The 23,353-nt window shown below is 55.3% G+C and overlaps 1 protein-coding gene and 1 long non-coding RNA gene across 5 annotated transcripts; one reads left to right on the forward strand and one right to left on the reverse strand.

Annotated features, from left to right (window-relative positions):
- Positions 1-2,630: 2,630 nt before the first annotated feature.
- Positions 2,631-21,503, forward strand: LOC105476437 (SID1 transmembrane family member 2). 4 transcript variants are annotated; one of them, XM_011732398.2, is made up of 27 exons: positions 2,631-3,339; positions 5,542-5,663; positions 5,931-6,095; positions 6,184-6,229; positions 6,642-6,743; positions 6,846-6,929; positions 7,892-7,991; positions 8,187-8,252; positions 10,531-10,624; positions 10,986-11,038; positions 11,392-11,403; positions 11,781-11,852; positions 12,031-12,102; positions 13,109-13,227; positions 13,567-13,640; positions 13,733-13,799; positions 14,332-14,405; positions 14,546-14,669; positions 15,004-15,121; positions 15,975-16,111; positions 16,351-16,459; positions 16,677-16,753; positions 16,922-16,968; positions 17,263-17,368; positions 17,939-18,049; positions 19,875-19,988; positions 20,076-21,503. In XM_011732398.2, exons 1-27 carry the CDS (start codon positions 3,157-3,159, stop codon positions 20,136-20,138), a joined length of 2,511 nt encoding a protein of 836 aa, XP_011730700.1. In that variant the 5' UTR covers positions 2,631-3,156; the 3' UTR covers positions 20,139-21,503. The 4 variants fall into 4 exon arrangements, with proteins under 4 accessions (XP_011730700.1, XP_011730702.1, XP_011730701.1 ...); XM_011732400.2 differs by lacking the exon at positions 11,392-11,403; XM_011732399.3 differs by lacking the exons at positions 11,392-11,403; positions 20,076-21,503 and having other exon boundaries at positions 19,875-20,057.
- LOC105476438 (uncharacterized) lies at positions 20,493-23,023 on the reverse strand. Its single transcript, XR_984081.3, has 2 exons — positions 22,684-23,023; positions 20,493-22,505 (listed from the first exon to the last, which is right to left on the reverse strand). It is a non-coding gene; the product is annotated as an uncharacterized lncRNA (long non-coding RNA).
- Positions 23,024-23,353: the final 330 nt, after the last annotated feature.

Raw genomic sequence — 23,353 nt, forward strand, 5'->3', positions numbered from 1 at the left:
TATAACTAACTTGGTCATAAGGTAAAATAGTCTTCATTGGAACAAGGCTCCAGATAGTTGGGCAGGGCTGGCAGCTGAGACTGCTGCAATCCTGCCAGCTGAGAGAACTCTGACAAGGCACTGATCTGGGTGGCTTTATTAGGATGTCTGACAGCTTCAGAGATGGCCACATTTCTTTTCCTTTAAACATGTCTAATTTGGCCGGGCACGGTGGCTCACCCCTGTAATCCCAGCACTTTGGGAAGCCGAGGGGGGTAGATCACCTGAGGTCAGGAGTTTGAGATCAGCCTGACCAATATGGTGAAACCCCGTCTTTACTAAAAATGCAAAAAATTAGCAGGGTGTGATGGTGGGTGCCTGTAGTCCCAGCTACGTGGGAGGCTGAGGCAGGAGAATCGCTTGAACTCAGGAGGCGGAGGTTGCAGTGAGCTGAGATCACACCACTGTACTCCAGCCTGGGCGACAGAGTGAGACTCCATCTCAAAAAAAAAAAAAAAGTCTAATTTGTCTTTTAAATGCAATATATGTGTCCGGGCACGGTGACTCATGCCTGCAATCCCACCACTTTTGGGAGACCGAGGTGGGTGGATCACCTGAGGTCAGGAGTTTGAGAGCAGCCTGGCCAATATGGTGAAACCCTATCTCTACCAAAACCAGAAATTAGCTGGGTGTGGTGGCACATGCGTGTAATCCGAGCCACTCGGGAGACTGAGGCAGGAGAATTGCTTGAACCCAGGAGGCAGAGGTTGCAAGGAGCTGAGATTGTGCCACTGCACTCCAACCTGGGTGACAGAGCGAGACCCTGTCCCCCACCCGCAAAAAAAAGCAATATATACATTGTAGAACACTTGTAAATTTTTTTAAATATAAAAAATTTAAGAACCACTCACAATCCATTAGTTTTTATTTTTTGGTACTATTCTATATTTTTAGAGTTAAAGGAAAATGATATACAATATGTTATTTTTTAAATTGTAGTTCAAAGGTAACTTGCTAAATTTTATTTTTAAATTTTGCCCTGCTTTCTGGAGACATTGATAAATTTTTAGTACAATTTTTTTTCTATTTTTCTATGCATGTCTATATGTATTTGGAATATATACTCTTTTATTTATTTTTGAGACGGAGTCTCTCTGTTGCAGCCAAGGCTGGAGTGCAGTGGCACAATCTCAGCTCACTGCAACCTCTGCCTCCTAGAGTTAAGTGATTCTCCTGCCTCAGCCGCCCCAGTAGCTGGGATTACAGGCACGCGCCACCACGCCCCGCTAATTTTGTATTTTTATAGTAGAGATAGGGTTCACCATGTTGACCGTGGCTGGTCTTGAACTCCTGACCTCAAGTGATCTACTCGTCTTGGCCTCCCAAAGTGTTGGGATTACACGCATGAGCCACGGCACCTGGCCCTATATACTATTTAGTGTCATATCTGAATTCTCTGCTTACATGTCCTTTGAAGTCTTTTTTTTTTTTTTTTTTTTTTTTTTTTTGAGACGGAGTCTCGCTCTGTCACCCAGGCTGGAGTGCAGTGGCCGGATCTCAGCTCACTGCAAGCTCCGCCTCCCGGGTTCACGCCATTCTCCTGCCTCAGCCTCCCGAGTAGCTGGGACTACAGGCGCCTGCCACCTCGCCTGGCTAAGTTTTTGTATTTTTAGTAGAGACGGGGTTTCACTGTGTTAGCCAGGATGGTCTCGATCTCCTGACCTCGTGATCCGCCCGTCTCGGCCTCCCAAAGTGCTGGGATTACAGGCTTGAGCCACCGCGCCCGGCCGTCCTTTGAAGTCTTAAGCATCATTTTTGATGCCTTCATGATAGTGCATTTAACCAATCCCTCGTTATGGATTCCAAGTTGTTTCCTTTTTGCTTTATATTATAAATATCACAGTGATAAGCGTAGCCGCCCACGTATTTTTATCTGTGCTTCCTATTTCCTTAGGATAGAGTCCAGAAGTGGAATTACTGGATCAAAGGGTATAAAGCTCTCTAAGTTTCTTGAAACAGTGCCAAAATATTTTGTAGAAAAGTTTTCACCATTTTACACTGAAGGTTAGTATCTTTCAATGAGCTTTGTAACTGCCCCTGAGAGAAGAGGGGAAACAGGCCCAGCCCAGCAAGCTTGGGAAGCTCGGAAGGCCGTCCCTGCAGCTGTGTGGCCCCTCCAGAGGGAGGTGGGAGAGGCATGGGGATTCCTCTTGCAGTGCTGCCTCCGTTTCCCCTCCGCCGGTAGGGCCACCGTCCTGTTTCCTAATCCTTTGAGTTCATTTTTTAAGATCCCTGGAGAAACAATGGCCCAGGGATGGACGATGTTAGTTGTAAAGGTGGTGCGGCGCGGGGAGGGGGGAATCCTTATGTTTGAGCAAAGGTAGGAGTTGTTCAACAAGAACCCAACACTTGGAGATCCTTAACAGAAACATCTGGCTATTCCAACATGAGTTTCAGAGATGGTGAGAATAACGGGAGAGAGCTGGGTAGGAGTTGTAGAAGGCATTGCAGGCTTTCCCCTCCAGCTAGACAGCTGCAGCCCCTTTAAGGACAAATGCGGGACCTGGTCCTTTAAATCTGTGTCAGTTTCCCCTGACGTCAGCGGGCGGGCCAGCAGCCCTGCTGTTTATCGCCCAGCGGCGCAGCTCACTTTCCAGTGTTTGTGCGTCGGGGCGGCGCGTCCGCCCGCCCTTAAAGGGCCCTCACCTCGGAAAACTCGCAGCCCAGCACGGCGTCGGGTCGCTACCACCTATCGCGCCCCTCACCCCGCGACTCGCCTCCCTCAGCGGCCAGCCCCCGCCGCCTGCTCTTCCTCCCTCCCTTTTCCCGGCGTCTCCGGGCTCCCGGCAACCAGCCGCCCTCCTCCTCACGGCCCTGGCCCGGGGCTCCAGGGTCTCAGGCCGTACTCAGCCCCCTCGCGAGCTGGGACCCCTGCCCATAGCCCGCATCCCCTCCCTCCCCGCCCCCTCCCGGCCGCCCCCTCCCCTGCGGGGACCCTGGGAGCCTCTCCGCGGCTCTTGGGAGGGAACATTTCCTAATCTCAGGCCAGGGTTAAAGTTCTGGTCCTGGTGAGATGCTGGAAGCTGCGGCCGCAGCCGCAACCCGTCCCGGAGGTGTCCTGTCGCCTGTCGCCTTCGCCGCCGCCACCACCGCTGCCACTGCCGCCCTGCCGGGGCCATGTTCGCTCTGGGCTTGCCCTTCTTGGTGTTCTTGGTGGCCTCGGTCGAGAGCTATCTGGGGGTTCTGGGGCCCAAGAACGTCTCGCAGAAAGACGCCGAGTTTGAGCGCACCTACGTGGACGAGGTCAACAGCGAGCTGGTCAACATCTACACCTTCAACCATACTGTGACCCGCAACCGGGTGAGGGCTGGGGGCTGGGAGGTCAGAGGCGAGTGGGGGAGCCGACGAGGGCTAGGAGATTGTGTCACCCCGCTACTCTTTTGGGAGGCCCCATGAACGAGCCGCCCTGCTGGGTTCCCAGTTCCCAGAACCACACTGGAGCCTCTTGACCAGTCCTCCTTCCTTTGCCACCAGTGTTTCTCTGAAGCTCCAGCTGGGCAGTTTTTGAAGTTGGCTCATTCCCATCTTCTCTTCTACCCCCATTCTTCCATCAGTTGTGGTCTGAGCACACATGGTTTGCTCTCTACCCTAAACCCCAGAATCTGACAGCTCTGTGGGGTCTGGGTGGGAGAGGAAACAGGCTTATTACTGGGCTTACCCAGAAAACCTCAAGGGAATGAGACGCCCAGAACTGAAAAGCTCTGTGCAGGCAAATTACATCTGAAACTCCCCAGGGAGATGAATGCAGGGCTTCCCAGCCCTCTTCCTGCCTGGGAGAGCCAGCTGGCCTTGTAAATTGAGGGTGACAGAGCTTTTATAAGGCCAACTGTAAGTTGGGTGGGAAGAGAAGGGGAATTTGTCCACTGTGAAAAATCCACTTCACCCTGACTTCTCTTTGGTTTCTTCTCTAGCTGTGAGTCCCTGAGTTGAAATAGACACAGCTAGTGTGGGAAGTCTAGACCCCAGCTGAGATTGGGAGAATTCTTGCAACCTGGCTGTGTGGTCTTGTGCCTGGGTCTCTTGCTCTCTTGAGAATGGGGAAACTGATTTTTTTTTTTCAGAACAGGGAGTGGTTTGATTTCTATGGCAGGCCAGGATGTGCCCCCAGCGCCTGATTCTCTGAAGTTTGATCTCTTTCTGCTTAGAGTCCTTTCTTCCTTTTTTCCCATATCTAAAGGCACTGGAGAGCAGTGGTTTTTACTCTCTTGGGAAATGCTGCCCTAGGGCTTGGGTTTCAGCAGCCCAATAACAAGCATTCAAAGATGGATTTAGTTTTATTTTTCCTTTAAGCTCCCGTTGTTTATATATGCTCCTTCATAGCTCCAAGGGTGAAGATCACTTTATCTTTTTTGTTTTTATTTTTATTTTTGAGACCAGTCTCACACTCTGTTGCCCAGGCTGAAGTGCAGTGGTGTGATCTCAGCTCACTGCAACCTCCACCTTGTGGGTTCAAGTGATTCTCCTGCCTCAGCCTCCCACATAGTTGAGATTACAGGTGCCTGCCACCACACCCAGCTAATTTTTATATTTTTAATAGAGATGGGGCTTCACCATGTTGGCTAAGCTGGTCTCGAACTCCTGACCTCAGGTGATCCTCCTGCCTGGGCCTCCCAAAGTGCTACAGGCGTGAGCCACCGCACCTGGCTGTCATCTTATAGAGGGAGAAGTTGAGACTTAGAGAAGTAAAGTGATTTCTCCACAGCCCTGTCCCTTGGTGGGAGCTAAGGATACAACATGGCCTTCAATACCTACCCCTCCTCTGGGCTCTGGCCCCAGGTTAGTTGTTAACTAGAGCTTCCTGCTGGCTTCCTGGCTCACAAGGAAGGTTGAGGAGCACTTCTTGCTCTCCTGTGTCTTCATGTGTGTTTGGGGGTGTGTACATGTGTGTGTGTGCAGGCCTGTGCATCCTATGCACATGGATAGAAATGGGGTATCCTGGAGACTCCCTGTTTCCTGGCAGAGGGCGAGACCCTGCAGTTGCTTGGGTCCTGCTGCCCAGCACATGTCTGCCGGCCAGGAGCTGTGCTCAGCACAGGTCTTTCCTGGTTTCTTCCCCAGCTGTGAGTCCCTGAGTTGAAACAGACACAGCTAGTGTGGGAAGTCTAGACCCCAGACAGCTGAGATTGGGAGAATTCTTGCAACCTGGCTGTGTGGTCTTGTGCCCGGGTCTCTTGCTTTCTTGAGAATGGGGAATCTGATTTTTTTTTTCAGAACAGGGAGTGGTTTTGGTTTCTATGGCAGGGCAGGATGTGCCCCCAGTGCCTGATTCTCTGAAGTTTGATCTCTTTCTGCTTAGAGTCCTTTCTTCCTTTTTCATATCTAAAGGCACTTCCCGGAGTCTGGGGTTGTTCTGGCAGAAGAAGGGGCAGAGATGACCCCCTGGCCCGACTGAGATGGAGAAAGACCAAAGTGGCGGGCATGATGGAGGGCAGGGCTCATAGTCTCTGGAGCCACGTGTCCCTGGTGGCAGAGGCTTGAGAGGCATTTCTATGTCGTCTGCAGACAGAGGGCGTGCGTGTGTCCGTGAACGTCCTGAACAAGCAGAAGGGGGCGCCTTTGCTGTTTGTGGTCCGCCAGAAGGAGGCTGTGGTGTCCTTCCAGGTGCCCCTAATCCTGCGAGGGATGTGAGTAGGATCTGGGCATCAGGGAAGTGGGGTGGCCTCAGCCAGTCCTTGCCTGGAGTCTCAACCAGGACCCCCCCATTTCTCCTCCCCTTTCCCTGGGCCGGGAGGCTCGTCAACAGCACAAGGGCCGAGTGTGCCAGCTGGGAGCTTGTGCACCTCGCAGTGAGGTGGTGGAGACCAGACCGGGGGAGGTGGGGCCTCGCTCCTCTGGAGGGGCAGGCCAGCTGGGACAGTGCTCACATCCTATCTCTCTGCTTCGGGCCATAGGTTTCAGCGCAAGTACCTCTACCAAAAAGTGGAACGAACCCTGTGTCAGCCCCCCACCAAGAATGAGTCAGAGATTCAGTTCTTCTACGTGGATGTGTCCACCCTGTCACCAGTCAACACCACGTACCAGCTCCGGGTCAGCCGCATGGACGATTTTGTGCTCAGGTCTGCAGGGTAGAGCAAAGGGACCACGGGGGCTAGTTCTTCCGCAGGCTCTGGGAGTGACTACTGGGGGATCTTCTCTGCCCTGCAGGACCGGGGAGCAGTTCAGCTTCAATACTACAGCAGCACAGCCCCAGGTATCATCTCCCTGTTGATTGCTCCAGAGGAGAAATGGGGGAGCTTGAATATGAGAATGGGAGTGGTCAGCAGTCTTTGCTTGGACTTTTGAATTGGCTGTTTTCTCCATGGAGGGCTCTCTGGAAACAGGAGCTCTGGCCCTGACATGGTGAGGGGACAGACAGCATGGGACTGTGCAGAGACGTGGAGTCTGGTTGCCTCTCCGGCATTCCACTGAGTGCCCTGCTGAGGTTGAAGGGAGTGGTATACAGAGAAAGGGGCTGCTATGGTCAAGGCCTGTCTCCTCAGAGAGCCTGCTGCCCGTCCCTCAGAGGATTCTGGGTCCCCGCTTATAGGGGACGGTTCCCTTCTAGAGGGGCCAAGAGAGCATCCTCATGAGATGGGGCTCCCCCCTCCTTCCTGCACCCTCAGTACTTCAAGTATGAGTTCCCTGAAGGCGTGGACTCGGTAATTGTCAAGGTGACCTCCAACAAGGCCTTCCCCTGCTCAGTCATCTCCATCCAGGATGTGCTGGTGAGTTGCCTGCCCTTTTGCTCTTCCCTAGCAGGCAGCAGGGCTGCTAAAGAGAGGGGCAGACCAGGTTCCCATCCATCTGCCTCTCCCGCCCCTCTGCAGTGTCCTGTCTATGACCTGGACAACAACGTAGCCTTCATCGGAATGTACCAGACGATGACTAAGAAGGCGGCCATCACAGTACAGGTAGGAAATGCATGTGGCCACGTGGGAAGTGTGGCTGGGCGATAAGCTGTGTAACTTTCCAAACTTGAGCTCTTCTTCCTCTGCCCACTCCTATGCTACACAAGACTGAGTCTTTGGCCTTCCGGTCCCTGTGACTTTGAGTCCCCTGATATATATGAGAGTTGAACCATAATCCCAGTTGCTCTTGCGGATGGGAAAGAGTAGAGAACCCCCTTCTGGCTGTCATACCTACTTCATTCATTGTAATAATAATAGGGCTGAGCGCGGTGGCTCATTCCTGTAATCCCAGCACTTTGGGAGGCCGAGGTGGGCGGATCACCTGAGATCAGGAGTTCAAGACCAGCTGGGCTAACAGGCTGAAACCCCATCTCTACTAAAAATACAAAAATTAGCCTGGCATGGTGGTGCATGCCTGTAATCCCAGCTACTCGGGAGGCTGAGTCAGGAGAATCACTTGGACCTGGGAAACGGAGATTGCTGGAGTGAGCCGAGATCGCATCACTGCACTCCAGCCTGGGCAAAAAGAGTGAAACCCTGTCTCAAGAGAAAAAAAAAGTCAGGTGCAGTGTCTTACACCTGCTGAGATGGGCAGATCACCTGAGATCAGGCGTTGAAGACCAGCCTGGCCAACGTGGTAAAACCCCATCTCTACTAAAAATAACAAAAATTAGCCGGGCGTGGTGGCGGGCACCTGTAATCCCAGCTACTTGGGAGCTGAGGCAGGAGAATCGCTTGAACCCGGGAGGCGGAGGTTGCAGTGAGCTGAGATCAGACCACTGCACTCCAGCCTGGGCAACAGGAGCAAAACTCCACTCCAAAAAAAAAAAAGAATCTTTGTGAGGATTAAGTAAAATAATACCTATGAAGAGTTTAGCATAATGTCTGGCCCCAGAATAAGTATTCCGAAAAGAATGATGGTGATGATGATGGTGATGATGATATTTATCATCATCGTCCTGCAGCGCAAAGACTTCCCCAGCAACAGCTTTTATGTGGTGGTGGTGGTGAAGACCGAAGACCAAGCGTGCGGGGGCTCCCTGCCTTTCTACCCCTTCGTAGAAGGTACATTTTGTGCCCTGGGCCTGGCTAGGGGTGGGGAGGGCTTGGTCACTTTCTGGGAGCCAGAAGAGCCTGTGTGGCTGATTGGTGGACCTGATAGGACATGGGTTTTTGGCTCCAGTCTCTCAAAGGCCTGGTTCCACTGACTCTAGCCAAGCTCCAGGCAACCAATTTGCTGCTTTGACATTTTACTTCCAGATGAACCGGTCGATCAAGGGCACCGCCAGAAAACCCTGTCAGTGCTGGTGTCTCAAGCAGTCACATGTGAGTGCGGGTGGCCGAGTGGGGATGGACAAGCCTCTCTGGCTCCTCCTTTCAGACCTGGGATATAGGGTGTGCCCTGAAGTGGGTGATGAGGATGCGGATATGCTGGTGGGTTAGGAACGGGGAGTGTTCTTCGCAGGCTTCTAGATGGGGAGGGCCCGGAAGTGAGTTCCAGTGTGATGTGGGACAGAGAGTTCATGACTAAAGATGGAGGAACTGAGGTCCAGTTCACTTCCTGCCACTTATCAGCAGTGTTACCTGATTGTAAGAAAGAGCTTTAATTTTGCTTTCTTAGCATAATCTTATTTATTCTGAAGGATGTTTTTTTTTTGTTTTGTTTCGTTTTTTGAGACGGAGTCTCGCTCTGTCGCCGGGGCTGGAGCGCAGTGGCCGGATCTCAGCTCACTGCAAGCTCCGCCTCCCGGGTTTACGCCATTCTCCTGCCTCAGCCTCCTGTGTAGCTGGGACTACAGGCACCCACCACCTCGCCCGGCTAGTTTTTTGTATTTTTTTTAGTAGAGACAGGGTTTCACCGTGTTCGCCAGGATGGTCTCGATCTCCTGACCTTGTGATCTGCCCGTCTCGGCCTCCCAAAGTGCTGGGATTACAGGCTTGAGCCACCGCGCCCGGCCCTGAAGGATGTTTCTTAATCTCATATTCAGAAACATATCCTAATTTGTCACTGCTATAAGATTGAATCTCAGTTTCCCTGTCTCTATGACAAAGGGAGTAAAATTTGCCCAATGAATCTCACTAATTATGAGGGCCAGCACAAAATTAGCAGACAAAATTAGCAGGAAAGTACCAGGCCCCTACTCAGTGCTCAATAAATATTTACTGAATGATTACATGGGGCCCTAAGGGACTGTAATAGGAGGGGAAAGAAGGTGCCTCTCTTTCTTTTTTTGGACTCTTGCTCTGTCACCCAGGCTGGAGTTCAGTGGCAAGATCTTGACTCACTGCAACCTCCACCTTCTGGGTTCAAGTGATTCTCCTGCCTCAGCCTCCTGAGTTGCTGGGACTACAGGCACCTGCCACCATGCCCAGCTAATTTTTGTATTTTTAGTAGAGACAGTGTTTCACCATGTTGGCCAGGCTGGTCTTGAACTCTTGACCTCAGGTGATCCACCCGCCTTGGCCTCCCAAAGTGCGGGGATTACAGGCATGAGCCACTGTGCCCAGCCAGAGGGTGCCTCTCTTTTTTTTTTTTTTTTTTTTTTGAGACGGAGTCTTGCTCTGTTGCCCAGGCTGGAGTGCAGTGGCCGGATCTCAGCTCACTGCAAGCTCCGCCTCCCAGGTTTACGCCATTCTCCTGCCTCAGCCTCCCAAGTAGCTGGGACTGCAGGCGCCCGCCACCTCGCCCGGCTAGTTTTTTGTATTTTTTTTAGTAGAGACGGGGTTTCACCGTGTTAGCCAGGATGGTCTCGATCTCCTGACCTCGTGATCCGCCCGTCTGGGCCTCCCAAAGTGCTGGGATTACAGGCTTGAGCCACTGCGCCCGGCCAAGGGTGCCTCTCTTATATGGATTATTTATTCAGCAAATATTTATTGAGCATCTCCTATATGCCAGGTGGTATGCTAAGGCAGCAGTCCACAGGGGGGCGGGGTCCTTTCTAGAGGAACAGGAGGCAGTTAAGAGCTGTGGTGAGCAAAGGACAGGTCACTGTGGAAATACAGGATAGAGAAGGCTTCCTAGAGGACACAGTCCCTGAGCTGTGGTTTGAGGGTTAAGTCAAGGTGGAGTTTTTGAGAGGCCAGGCACAGTGGCTCAAGCCTATAATCCCAGCACTTTGGGAGGCTGAGGCAGGGAAATTGCTTGAAGCCAGGAATTCAAGACCAGCCTGAGTAACATAGCAAGATCCCATCTCTATAAAAAATTAAAAAATGAGCCAGGTGTGGTGGCACACATCTATAGTCCCAGCTACTGAGGAGGCTGAGGTGGAAGGATGGAGCCTAGGAGTTGGAGGCTGCAGTGAGCTATGATCATGCCACTGCACTCCAGCATGGGTAACAGAGTAAGACCCCAACTCTTAAAAAAGGAGAAGTAGAAGAGAAAGTTCTAGCACAGGGAGCAACATGAGCAAAAATAGGAGTGTGTCAGAGTTCGGTGTATTAGGGGAACTGCTAGTTGTTCATACTGGCTGGGCAGGGCCTTACATTCGAGGGGAGAGGGGTGAGAGATTGGGCTGGGCAGAGGAGGACATGAAGGCCTTTGGGTGCCATGATGGGAGGTGGTGGAAGGTTTTGACCCATCCACTTTCCTGTTTCCTCCTGGAAGCTGAGGCCTACGTCAGTGGGATGCTCTTTTGCCTGGGTATATTTCTGTCCTTTTACCTGCTGACCGTCCTCCTGGCCTGCTGGGAGAACTGGAGGTAAAGGGGAACTGCTGGGCCCTCCCCTGGTCTGGGTGAGTTGGGCAGGTGTGTGAGGGAGATCGCCTGGCAGGATCTGAGCCAGCCTAGGGTAATTGACACCATCCATAGCAGATGATGGTGGGACTGTTAGAGTCTGTGGCCCGTGACCCTCTCTAGAAACCATCCCCTCCCCTCAGCCTTCTTCCCAAGCAGGGAGACCCCATATTGCTCCCCAGCCTGTGAGGAACCCTGGGACCAAGGGTGGAGGACAGGGTCATAGGGATGAGAGTGGAGTGGAGAGGTAGAAGGAAAGCCAGCCCCATACAGAGGGATCCTTGTCCTGTCCCATCTGGGTGGCCTTTGGATTCTGTCCATGCAGGCAGAAGAAGAAGACCCTGCTGGTGGCCATTGACCGAGCCTGCCCAGAAAGCGGTACCTCCAGGGGGCCTGGGTGGGGCAGGCACAATGTGCTTTGTGTTTTGGGGGATGGTGGTGGATGGTTCCCTAAGGGGTTGAAGGAGGAAGGGCTGGGGGCTTCCGGATGTTCCGATTGGGGTAACATTCCACAGATGGGAGTGAGGCTGGGATATGATGTCCATGCATCCCTAACATGCAGACCTCAGAGGCTGAGGCCGTTGCTTGGTTTATTCCGTGTCTAGCCATGGTGTCTGCCTGCCTTGGGCAGTGCGGCCCACTGTCTCTGGGATTATTAACCTTGCCTTCTCTCTCTCTTCCACCCCCCCTCTCTTTCTGTCCTCCCTCCTGCGTGGGACCTTCTCTCTTAGCTTCTCTCCTTGGTAAGCTCCAAGTGCTGTGGGCAGAGGAGCTGGAGTCCAGAGTCGGGGAGGGAGGGTGGAGCACAGGGCTGTCTGGAGGGCACGTGGGCAGGCCAGATGTTGTCTTTGTTGCTGGTAACTTAGATGTGCCCATTCTTGAACTTTCTCTCTCTTTAGGGACGACAAAGGGTGGTGCTGTTTCCATGGGAGAGGCAGGCAGGGGGCTGGGGCGGGTGGTGGTGGCAGCCGTGGGGCGTGCTTGCCTGGATAGGTGCTGCTTCTCGGCTGCTGGCATGGCCTCCTTGTGGCTGTCTTCTCTGGATCTTTTTTTATTCTTCTTCCTGGCTCTAGCCCTCTCTCTCCATCCAGCGCTAATGAACCTTGACTTCTCATTGCAGGTCACCCTCGAGTCCTGGCTGATTCTTTTCCTGGCAGTTCCCCTTATGAGGGTTACAACTATGGCTCCTTTGGTACGTGTCAAAGCCAGCGCCGTGCTTGCCGGGGACACAACCTGGTCTCCTTAGGCCACCACCTCTGAGGCAGTAGAGTGGGAGCCACCTCCTCCGGCCCCCACACCCTCTGCGGGTGCTCAGAGCCCCATTCCCTGCGGCCTCTCCTTCCTGCCTCACCATTGATCCTTCCTCGCAGAGAATGTTTCTGGATCTACGGATGGTCTGGTTGACAGCGCTGGCGCTGGGGACCTCTCTTATGGTTACCAGGGTGAGTGGGCCAGGCTGGGAGGGGCTGTGTGGTGCAGGCTGGTGTTGGCTAGGTAAAATGTCACGGTGGGCGGTTGCCTCTTCTGTCAGATGCTGGAACCCAGGAAAGGCCTGCTGTTTTCCTAACCCCTCTCTTCCCTCATCCCCTCCTCTTTGGCCCCAGTTCCCTGGTAACTTTCCCTTTCCTTTGAAGGGCACGACCAGTTCAAGCGGCGCCTCCCCTCTGGCCAGATGCGGCAGCTGTGCATTGCCATGGGTAGACGTGGGGAGGGGGTAGGGCCGTTTTGCCAATCAGTGCCTGCCGGCTCCGGTTGACTGCCGGCTCTGGGGCCAGAAAGATTCTATGTGCATGGCTTTCCCATGTAATTCCAGTAATTGCCCGCTCTTGTGTCTTCTGAGACAGCAGCACGACACAGACTCCTTTGGCTGGGGGGCTGGTGCCTCTGCTCCCCCCACGCTGGATGTTCTAGTTTATCGTCTGTGTTGCCAGCGCCCTCACTCCCTGGCCTGCTAGGGGAGGGCTCACAGGCTCGGGGGTCACATTCTGGCCTCTGAATAAAGGAGAGATGCTCTTTCTGCACCCCAGGCCCACTGGGTCTTTAATCCAGTGGCAGCCAAGCCAGTGTCTTCTCAGAACCCACAGGGCTGGGCGCCGTTTAATCAGCATGACTTGCCGAGTTCAATCCTGTTGTTTGTGTCTGCTGCCTGGGGTCTCCTCAGGGTCCTGGCCTGGGAAGCCCTAGCCCATGAGGGGTGCCAGGAACAGAGCAAAGCTAGAGTGGCTCCTGTGTGGGCCTCTTCTAGAGTCTACCATCCTCCCCCAGGACTTAGGAGCACCTGATGTCTCCTCCCAGCTCCTGAGCCCACCTCCACCCCAGCTCTGAGCCCCAGCCCACAATTTGCCTCTTCCCTACTGCCTAATAATTGTTATAATTGCCTCAGATGGGCGAGGGCCACTGTGGGTTTTGTGCCCACCGGTGCAACCCCTCCCTCCCTGCCCTTTCCAGGCCGCTCCTTTGAACCTGTTGGTACTCGGCCCCGAGTGGACTCCATGAGCTCTGTGGAGGAGGATGACTATGACACATTGACCGACATTGATTCCGACAAGAATGTCATTCGCACCAAGGTCTGACCCATGGGCCTGGCCTGGTCAGGCGTTTCCCAAGAAAGGGACATTCTGTGTTCCTGCCCCAGCATGTTCCTACTGACATGGCATTTACGGAAGCAGAAGGAAGGGGCTCAGCTGGGGCAGGACAGATGCCGGGGAAACTAACTTGAGCCCCAACCCCTTCCGGCATGATTGACCAAACCCTGGGTCTAAGTGGCCGAAGCAGTGGGATGGCCTTGAACCCTGCCCACTTGCATTCGGCCCTGTCTGAGGGAGGCCCCTCTTGTCCACCTCTAACCTGGGGGAGGGGCTTCTCCCCAGTGGCAGTAAGTGGGGCTGATTCCAGCTTCTCCCCAGCAATACCTCTATGTGGCCGACCTGGCACGGAAGGACAAGCGTGTTCTGCGGAAAAAGTACCAGATCTACTTCTGGTGAGCGGGCCGAGTGGCTGGGGCTCTGCTGTTGGTGGGCGTGTGGCGGCCTTGGGTGCCGCCTGCCTCACTGCCGCCCTCCCACTCCTCAGGAACATCGCCACCATTGCTGTCTTCTATGCCCTTCCTGTGGTGCAGCTGGTGATCACCTACCAGACGGTGAGAGGGCAGGGCAGGTTCACCTTTCCCACAGCCTGGGACACTGCCCCAAAGTTCAGAGCCTCCCAGCCTGGGGCCCTGGTCTTCCATCGCAGGACCTGGGTTCAGATCCCAGCTCTGCCTTCCCAGCTGAGTGACCCAAGGCAAATCACATAACCCCCCAACCCTGAGTGTCAGTTTCTTCATCTGCAAAATGGGGACAGCCCCTCCCTGGTTTGTTGTGCAGATTATGAAACCAAAGTCCTGGGACTTTGTAAGCATCAGTTTCCCTTCCCTTGTCTCTGTCCCATGGGGCAAGAACTTCCATCACAGTCATGCCTCGGGGTTTTCAGCCACGCCTACTGAGCGGGGCAGTGACTGTGCTGCTTGGCATCCGTGTTCTCAGAAGGAGCGCATGCCTGGGGTGCTGTGTGTTCCCACCTGCTAGCTGTAGTGGCACTTGCTCTTTTTTGCCAAAGGGGCCCAGGTGGCGGGGTGTGGGCTGAGTTGGGCATGACGACAGACCCACTCCCTGTCCCTGCTCCTGCTACAGGTGGTGAATGTCACAGGGAATCAGGACATCTGCTACTACAACTTCCTCTGCGCCCACCCGCTGGGCAACCTCAGGTGGGGGTTATGCTGGGAGGCCCTTTGTCCAGGCCAAGGGTGAAATGGGGCAAGGGCTGGGGCTTTGCAACGCCTGCCCGGGCTAGGGAAGAGGCCTGGGTGTGAGGCCCAAACAGTCCACCTTGTGTCGCCCCTTCTAGCGCCTTCAACAACATCCTCAGCAACCTGGGGTACATCCTGCTGGGGCTGCTTTTCCTGCTCATCATCCTGCAGCGGGAGATCAACCACAACCGGGCCCTGCTGCGCAACGACCTCTATGCCCTGGTGAGGGAGCACCTGCCTGCCTGCCGCAGCCTCAGCTCCCGCACAGACCCCAAGCCTTGGCTCCAGGATGCCTTTTCTGGCAGGCCTGGCCCTGCCTTCCCCAGCTCTCCCCTCCCCAGCCCTGTCTGGCCCACCCTATCCATCCCAGCCTGCCCTACCCTGCCCTGCCCTCCCTTGCCCAGCCTTTCCAGGCCAGCCCCCCCCCGCACACCCACACTCGACACACACTCCACCCCTTTTCCTCTTCCACTCCTCTTAGGGTCCCTCTTTTGGGTCCCTTCTTCTCTTCCTGCCTCACTTCCTCCCTCCCTTCCCTTCTCTCTCTCCCCAACAGGAATGTGGGATCCCCAAACACTTTGGGCTGTTCTACGCCATGGGCACAGCCCTGATGATGGAGGGGCTGCTCAGTGCTTGCTATCACGTGTGCCCCAACTATACCAATTTCCAGTTCGGTGAGTGGAGCCTCCTTCTTTTCTGGCTCTACCCGCAGCAGGGACCTGCCTGAGTCCTTCACCATCCCCAGGTCACCTACAGGGATTGCTAAGACAGCCCTGTAGGAAACTCCAAGGCTGGCGTGCCTGGGTGTGTACACATCTTAGCCTATGAAACATGGGCACCTAGATGCTCCTTCATTTGTCTGTCAAGCTATTCCTATGTAAAGGCATGTGCCACACTGAGGAAAACAGGATAATTAAGAAGGGGGCCCTGTGCCGAGCACAGTGGCTCACACCTGTAATCCTAGCACTTTGGGAGGCCGAGGCGGGGGGATCGCCTGAGGTCAGGAGTTTGAGATCAGCTTGGCCAACATGGTGAAACCCCATCTCTACTGAAAATGCAAAAATTAGCTGGGTGTGGTAGTGCACGCCTGTAATCCCAGCTACTCGGGGGGCTGAGGCAGGAGAATTGCTTGAGCCCAGGAGGCGGAGGTTGCAGTGAGCCGAGATCCTGCCCTTGCACGCCAGCCTGGGCAATAGAGTGAGACTCTGTCTCCAAAAAAATAAAAGGGCGTCCCTGATCTCAGGGTGCTCACAGACTAAGACACAGACCAAGTTGTCTCTGTCTTCAGGAGATGTTAGACTCTGGGCGACGGCCAGTGGGGTGGCAGTGTGGTGTGGCATGTACGCAGTGTGGTGTGGCAGGTACAACTAAGGTACTAAAGTTCAAGTGCCACCCCACCACCAGCTCGCTCCACAGCCATGGCAGGGCACCAGGGCTCTCTCTTCCTCTGGGATTGCTGGGGCCAGGAGTTCTCTGCTGGGACTTGGTGGCCATTTCTGCAGCTCCCTTCCGTGTCCCTCATCCTAGACACATCATTCATGTACATGATCGCCGGACTCTGCATGCTCAAGCTCTACCAGAAGCGGCACCCGGACATCAACGCCAGTGCCTACAGTGCCTACGCCTGCCTGGCCATCGTCATCTTCTTCTCTGTGCTGGGCGTGGTGAGGGCCTGACCTGCTCTGCTCAGCCTGTATGATAGGATAGGTGCACGCGCATTCACACACGTGGTGCACACCCTCCGCCGCCTCCTGCATGAGAGATTCCTGCTCCTCTCCTGAGATGCCTTCCTGGGCCCCTCTCTGAGTCCCAGCCTGGCTGAGCAGCGAGCCCCAGGAAGGGTGGGCCATCCAAGCCACTTCCCTCTGAGCCCTCACCGCTGCCCTTGGTGGCCTCCCGACAGGTCTTTGGCAAAGGGAACACGGCGTTCTGGATTGTCTTCTCCGTCATTCACATCATTGCCACCCTGCTCCTCAGCACGCAGCTCTATTACATGGGCCGCTGGAAACTGGGTGAGGGCACACCTGGGGCAGGGCCTGGGGGAGGGGTCTGGGAGGCCTCAGGAACCCGGACGCACGGGAGTTGTTCAGGTTCTGTCTTCCTGGGGGCCCTGGAGGAGTCACTGGGTGAGGAATTAGATCAGGCCTGGGCTCCTCAGCTGGCACATCCCAGGGGTCCGGCAAAGGAGGGTGCCCCGTGCCTGTCAGCGCCACTCCCTTCTCTGTGCAGACTCGGGGATCTTCCGCCGCATCCTCCACGTGCTCTACACAGACTGCATCCGGCAGTGCAGCGGGCCGCTCTACGTGGTACCTGCCCGGCTCTCCTGCCCCATTCTCCACATCTCCTTTCTTCCCTCTGATGGGGGAGTGGGGCTGGGCTGAGGACCCAGGGGAGGGTGGGGACCAGCTGGCTGGGCCTTCTTCCACCACCCTCCCTGGCCCTGCCCTCAGTCCCCGTGTCCTGCTTCCCTCCAGGACCGCATGGTGCTGCTGGTCATGGGCAATGTCATCAACTGGTCACTGTGAGTACAGTCGGGGGTGGCGGCCTGGCTGGGTGGACAGCTGGGGACTCAGCCAGCCACTGGCTGCATCAGGGGCTGAGGACAACTTCCAAATGTTGGGCATAAGACATGAGGGCTAAGAAGAGAGGTCTTGGCCTCTCCTCTCTCTCTTGGCATCTGGGCTTCTAGAGTCTTCTGTGGGCCTCGGAATGCAGCCCAACATCATAATAAAACATGGTGGGGCGGGGCAGGGCAGGAAGAGTGCTTCCTTGCCTTTGGCCTTTCTGCTTCACCACCCTTCGTCCCTCCTGCCAGGGCTGCCTATGGGCTCATCATGCGCCCCAACGATTTCGCCTCCTACTTGTTGGCCATTGGTATCTGCAACCTGCTCCTTTACTTCGCCTTCTACATCATCATGAAGGTGAGCAGGGCTGGCACTCTATCAGATCCTCTGCTTTCTGGGGAGAGAGATGGTCCCGGCAGCACTGAGGGGCAGTGAGACTGCTGGTTGCGGAAGGGAGAGGCTAAAGCCTCTTGCATGGGCCCCTAGGAGCCAACTGCAGCCCAAAGGCCATTTTCTGAGCCCCTTCCAAGGACCCTTGAAATGGGTGGCATTTTAGGCTGCCGTTGTAAGTGCCCCTTTCCATGCAGAAGGGGCCGAGGGGAGGTAGGGTGTGGGCCTCCCAGGATCAGGTGCTTCCCCAGGAACCATCCTGCCATCCAATCTGAGTGGAGCCCCCTGCATAGGGAGCACCTCCAGGCCAGTACACTGTCCCGACACAGGGTTCTGGATGCATGGAGGCTGGGTGGGGTGGACATTGGGGCGGGGGCAGGTTGATCTCTGTGGTTGTGTGGAATGGTATGAATCCAAGGAGCAGTCCTGAAGGCCTGGGAGGCCATGAGGAAAGGGAATCTGGGAATGGCTGGGTGGGACAGTGGGGTGGGACAGGGGTGAGCCCTCAGACTGCTGTCCCTTCATGGCCCCTCCCAGCTCCGGAGTGGGGAAAGGATCAAGCTCATCCCCCTGCTCTGCATCGTCTGCACCTCGGTGGTCTGGGGCTTCGCACTCTTCTTCTTCTTCCAGGGACTTAGCACCTGGCAGGTGAGCACTCACCCACAGGCTCCTCACGAGCCCACAAGTAGCCAGTCCTCTTTTCAGACATTGTTTGGGGCTGGGCCTGGTGGTTGATACCTGTAATCCCAGCACTTTGGGAAGCTGAGGCAGGAGGATCGCTTGAGGCGTTCAAGGCCAGCCTGGGCAATATAGTAAGAACCTGTCTCTACAAAAAATGAAAAAAATAAAAATAAAAAAGTTAGCCTGGTGTGGTGGCATTCACCAGTAGTGCAGTAGTCCTAGCTACCCCGGAAGCGGAGGCAGGAAGATAGCCTGCGCAGGAGTTCGAGGCTGCAGTGAGCCGAGATCGCACCACTGTGCTCTAGCCTGGATGACAGACCCCGTCTCTAAAAAAAATTTTTACACAAACATCATTTGGGAACACCTACCATAGGCCAGCACTTTCATAGCAGCTGTCCCAGTTAATCCTCCTAGAATTCCAGCCTGGAGATAGCTCCATTTTACTTAACGAGGCAGATGAGGCTCAGAGAGGCACATGACTTCTCCAGAGCACGTCGCCAGTGAGTGGCACAGCTGGTGTTTGAAGCCAGCGAGGCTGGGCTCTCTTCTCTGCCTTGCAGGGCACCTACCACATGTCAGGCTTTAATTCTGGGAACAGAACTAAGTCTGACATGGTCTCTGAGGGACTCATAAACTAGACGAAGAGGGCTGGAAGGACTATTGGTGCATGACTCTCAGTGCTGTTTATGATGTGATACATGAAATGAAGGGCACAGGCAAGACGGGGCAGGAGGACAGAAGACTAAGGGGTCTCTCCGAGTTAGGAGTCCAGGAAAGCTTCCTGGAAGAAGTGGGCCTTGTTCTGGGCTATAAAAGTCCTGGGTGAGGGGGGCTGGGCACAGTGGCTCACGCCTGTAATCCCAGCACTTTGGGAGGCTGAGGTGGGCAGATCACGAGGTCAAGAGATCGAGACCATCCTGGCCTACATGGTGAAACCCCATCTCTAGTAAAAATACAAAAATTAGCTGGGCGTGATGGTGTGTGCCTGTAGTCCCAGCTACTCGGGAGGCAGAGGCAGGAGAATTGCTTGAACCCGGGAGGTGGAGGTTGCAGTGAGCCGAGATCTCTCCACTGCACTGCAGTCTGGCGACAGAGCGAGACTATGTCTCAAAAAAGAAAAAAAAAACAGGTTTGGGAAATGGGGAAGAGCCCCATGGCCCAGACCTGCTCTGACCTTAGTAGTAATGATACGGGGCAGATTTGGAGGTCAGTGAATGCACTCATCTGGGAGCCAAGCCGACTGTGAGGGTGGGGCAGGTCTTGGTGATGTCTGTGGCCTCGGCATGTAGCACAGACAGACACGGCCTGGATGAGCTTATGGGATAGAGCTTATGGGTAGAGCAGGGAAGACCGTGAGTGCTACAGGTTATGGCTACTGTCCCAGAGCAGGGGTGTGACCTGACAGTAGTGCTTTGGAAAAACCAATGAACCTGCAGAAAGATGAGAGCAGGGGCGGAGTCCAAGGCCGGGAAGTGGGTGAGAAGCCTTCTGCCATCCCTCAGCTGAAGGCCTTCAAGGTTGTTGCAACCCTGTGCTCTTAGATCAAGGGAAGAGAATCAGAAGGAAGGAGGGTAAGAGTGAAAGAAAGGGGAAGAGAAGCCAGTGAACTCAGGGAGAAGTTTGTAACCATAGGCCATTTCTTAGATCGGGAAGGGGTGGGGACAAGGGACAGGTCAGAATTGCTGCTGTCCTGCCTGGGGCTGGAGAGAGGGGTGCCCAGGAGCAAGATGGCAGATGGGTCTGGCCCTGGCAGAGCAGGGTCACTCGGCGGTTTTTCTTGTTGCTCCCCAAGAAAACCCCTGCGGAGTCAAGGGAGCACAACCGGGACTGCATCCTCCTCGACTTCTTTGACGACCACGACATCTGGCACTTCCTCTCCTCCATCGCCATGTTCGGGTCCTTCCTGGTAAGCGGGCCTCTCGGCCAAGCCGGGTGGGTGCGTGAAGGTAGCAGCTGCCTCCTTCTCTGTGGCTGAGCTGGCGTCCACCCCCAGGTGTTGCTGACACTGGATGACGACCTGGACACTGTGCAGCGGGACAAGATCTATGTCTTCTAGCAGGAGCCGGGCCCCTTCGCTTCACCTCAGGGGGCCCCGAGCTCCTTTATGTCACAGACCGGGCACTCTGTCGTGCTGTGGCGATGAGTCCCAGCACCGCTGCCCAGCACTGGATGGCAGCAGGACAGCCAGGTCTAGCCTAGGCTTGGCCTGGGACAGTCATGGGGTGGCATGGAGCCTTGCAGCTGTCCTCTGCCAAGGAGGAGGCCTGCTCCCCTGGAACCCCCGGACATTGGCCAAATTGCTGCTTTCTTCTCTTCCATGGGCCCCCGTCCTTTGGCTCTCCATTTGTCCCTCTGCAAGAGGAAGGATGGAAGGAACACCCTCCCCATTTCATGCCTTGCATTTTGCCCGTCCTCCTCCCCACAATGCCCCAGCCTGGGACCTAAGGCCCCTTTTTCCTCCCATACTCCCGCTTCAGGGCCTAGTCTGGGGCCTGAATCTCTGTCCTGTATCAGGGCCCCAGTTCTCTTTGGGGCTGTCCCTGGCTGTCATCACTGCCCATTCCAGTCAGCCAGGATGGATGGGGGTATGAGATTTTGGGGGTTGGCCAGCTGGTGCCAGACTTTTGGTGCTAAGGCCTGCAAGGGGCCCGGGGCGGTGAGTACTATCTTCCCTCTGACCTGTGCTCAGGGCTGGCTCTTTAGCAATGCGGTCAGCCCAATTTGAGAACAGCCTTCTGATTCAAGAGGCTGAGTTCAGAGGTCACCTCCTCGTCCCATCAGCCCCCAGACTGATGCCAGCACCAGGACTGGAGGGAGAAGCACCTCACCCCTTCCTTCTTTCCAGGCCCTTAGTCCTGCCAAGCCCCAGCTGGGGGCCTTTCAGTGCCATTGACGCTGCCCAAGAATGTCCAGGGGCAAAGGAGGGACGGTACAAAGAGTTCAGCTCGTGCCGCCTCCACAGCCGCGGGCGCCCCAGTGCCTGCCTTAGAAAGGGGCTTCAGGAAGGGATGCGCTGTTTCCCTGTACGTGCCCAGTCCTAGCCTCGTTCTAGGACCCAGGGCTGGCTTCTGAGTTTCCGTCCAGTCTTCAGCCAAGTTCTGTTAGTCACGCACACACATGCCTACGAAACCTTGGAGTTTACACTGAGTTGCCCCAGCTCTGGGCGCCCTGGCCACCCTGGTCCTTGGAGCCCCTTCGTCCCCCCACCTGGTCCGCTCCAGATGCCAAGGATGGGGGAGCTCAGGTGGGGCCTCTGCCTTGGGGATGGGAATGTGTTTTATTCTCCCAAACTTGTTTTTATAGCTCTGCGTGGGCTGGGAGATGAGGTGGGTCTGGATCTTTTCTCAGAGCGTTTCCATTCTATGGTTGCATTTCCGTTTTCTATGAATGAGTTTGCATTCAATAAAAAACCAGACTCAGCTGTTGGGCCCCTTGTTTGCACTCCCTCTCTGGGTGGAGCTGTTGAGGATGAGGGGAGAGGCGAAGGGCCTCCATCTCCCCTTCCTTCAAGCCATGGCCCTACTGGGAACTGCAGTTCCTTGATTCTCCCATTTTTCCTGTCTCTCCAGCAACAGCATTAATTCAGTAAACACTTACCGGGGCACTGTGCTGGATAGAGGCTGGTTACTGAAAAAGCCTTTCCCACGCCATCCCCCCAGATACCCATGCTTACCTCCCCAGGAACAGCAGTCTCTGCCCACCTGGCCCCGCCCGCCAGACTGAGGCTCGCTTCACCTCTGACCCGAGTGCCCCCCAGCTCACCAGGCCACAGGCCACAGGCCCAGGCAGTGCTCCCTGATGGGGCGTTTGTAATCTGCTGAGCATGCAGGCTGAGGCAGGAGGGTGATGGAAGCTGGGCAGGTTCCAAGAGGAGGGAGTTTTGATATGTCCCTGAAAGGTTCATTGAGACTTCAGTCAGCTAAGGAGGACACGATTTGGAGGCCAAGGAGTTTGGTGAATTCAGAACACAACCAGAGGTCTGCGGCGTCAGGGATGGAGGAGTGGGCTTTTTCCCCTTGCCGGGGCCCCGGTCCTCTTCCTGCTCTTCCCGCAGGCGCCACTGGGAGGTGCTATGGCTGTGCCTCCCCTGGGCTCGAGCGCGTCTGGCTGCAGTGGGCAGAACTGCAGAGGTGGGTCTCTCCTCTGCCAGGCCTGGCAGCCCCCTCCTAGGGCCTTGTTTGGCTTGGGGTGGTGCCGGGTGTGGTGGCGTGTGTGTAGTGGACAGTGTTAGGTCCTCCCTACCAGGTGCCCTTGCAGGGGAGTGCCACAGCAGGCAGTCCAGGGACCCCACTGTTAGTCTCACCTTTTTTAACCTCCTGTCTCTCCCCAGGATCCCTGAAGCCAGGTACAAGCAAGATGGGAGTGGGTCATCTCCGTGGAGGGACAGAGGCTGGTCTGTTTTCCAGGCTGGTAGGGACTGTTACTAAAGGGAGGAAGGGATACCAGCCTCCTGAGTTTCCTGTTCCTGCGTTTGTGTCTCAGGCCCTGCCAGGCCTTAGAGACCCTCTTATTGACACTGCCCACTGGATGGGGACCAGAGTTGGACACAGCTTCTGCCGAACCCTCAAATCCCAGCCTAAAGCATGTAACTCAAGACCTACCTGAACTGAAAGCTCTTCTCAATCTGGGCAGTGTGGTACAATTGAAAGGGTGGGTCTGACCACCTCTCCTGCACCCACGAGAGTCGGCAGAGGTGCGCAGGATCTGCCACTCACCATTCACCATGTGGCCTTGAGGAAGATGCACTCGGGGCCTCAGTTTCCTCATCTGTAAAATGGGGATGTAATTACATCCTCACAGTGTAGCTGTGAGTATTCACTGAGAGCACTGCAGAGGGCCTGGTGTGGAGTAGGTCCTCAGGAAAGGTTGGATTCATGTCCCATCAGAGCTAAAAGCCCCAGGAGGAGAGGGGGGCTGGTTTGTCCCCACAAACCCCTGGGATTCCCAGCTCCCCAGCCCCTTGCCCCTTTCTCCACCCAGACTCTATTGAACTCCCCCTCTTCTCAAACTCGGGGCCAGAAAGCAGTGAAGCAGGAGCAGCCGTAAGTCCGGGCAGGGTCCTGTCCATAAAAGGCTTTTCCCGGGCCGGCTCCCCGCCGGCAGTATGCCCCGCCCTGGCCCGCTCCATCTCCAAAGCATGCAGAGAATGTCTCGGCAGCCCCGGTAGACTGCTCCAACTTGGTGTCTTTCCCCAAATATGGAGCCTGTGTGGAGTCACTGGGGGAGCCGGGGGTGGGGAGGGGAGCCGGCTTCCTCCAGCAGGGAGGGGGC

This window comes from Macaca nemestrina, chromosome 12 (genome assembly GCF_043159975.1).
Source record: "Macaca nemestrina isolate mMacNem1 chromosome 12, mMacNem.hap1, whole genome shotgun sequence".
NCBI lineage: Eukaryota > Metazoa > Chordata > Mammalia > Primates > Cercopithecidae > Macaca > Macaca nemestrina.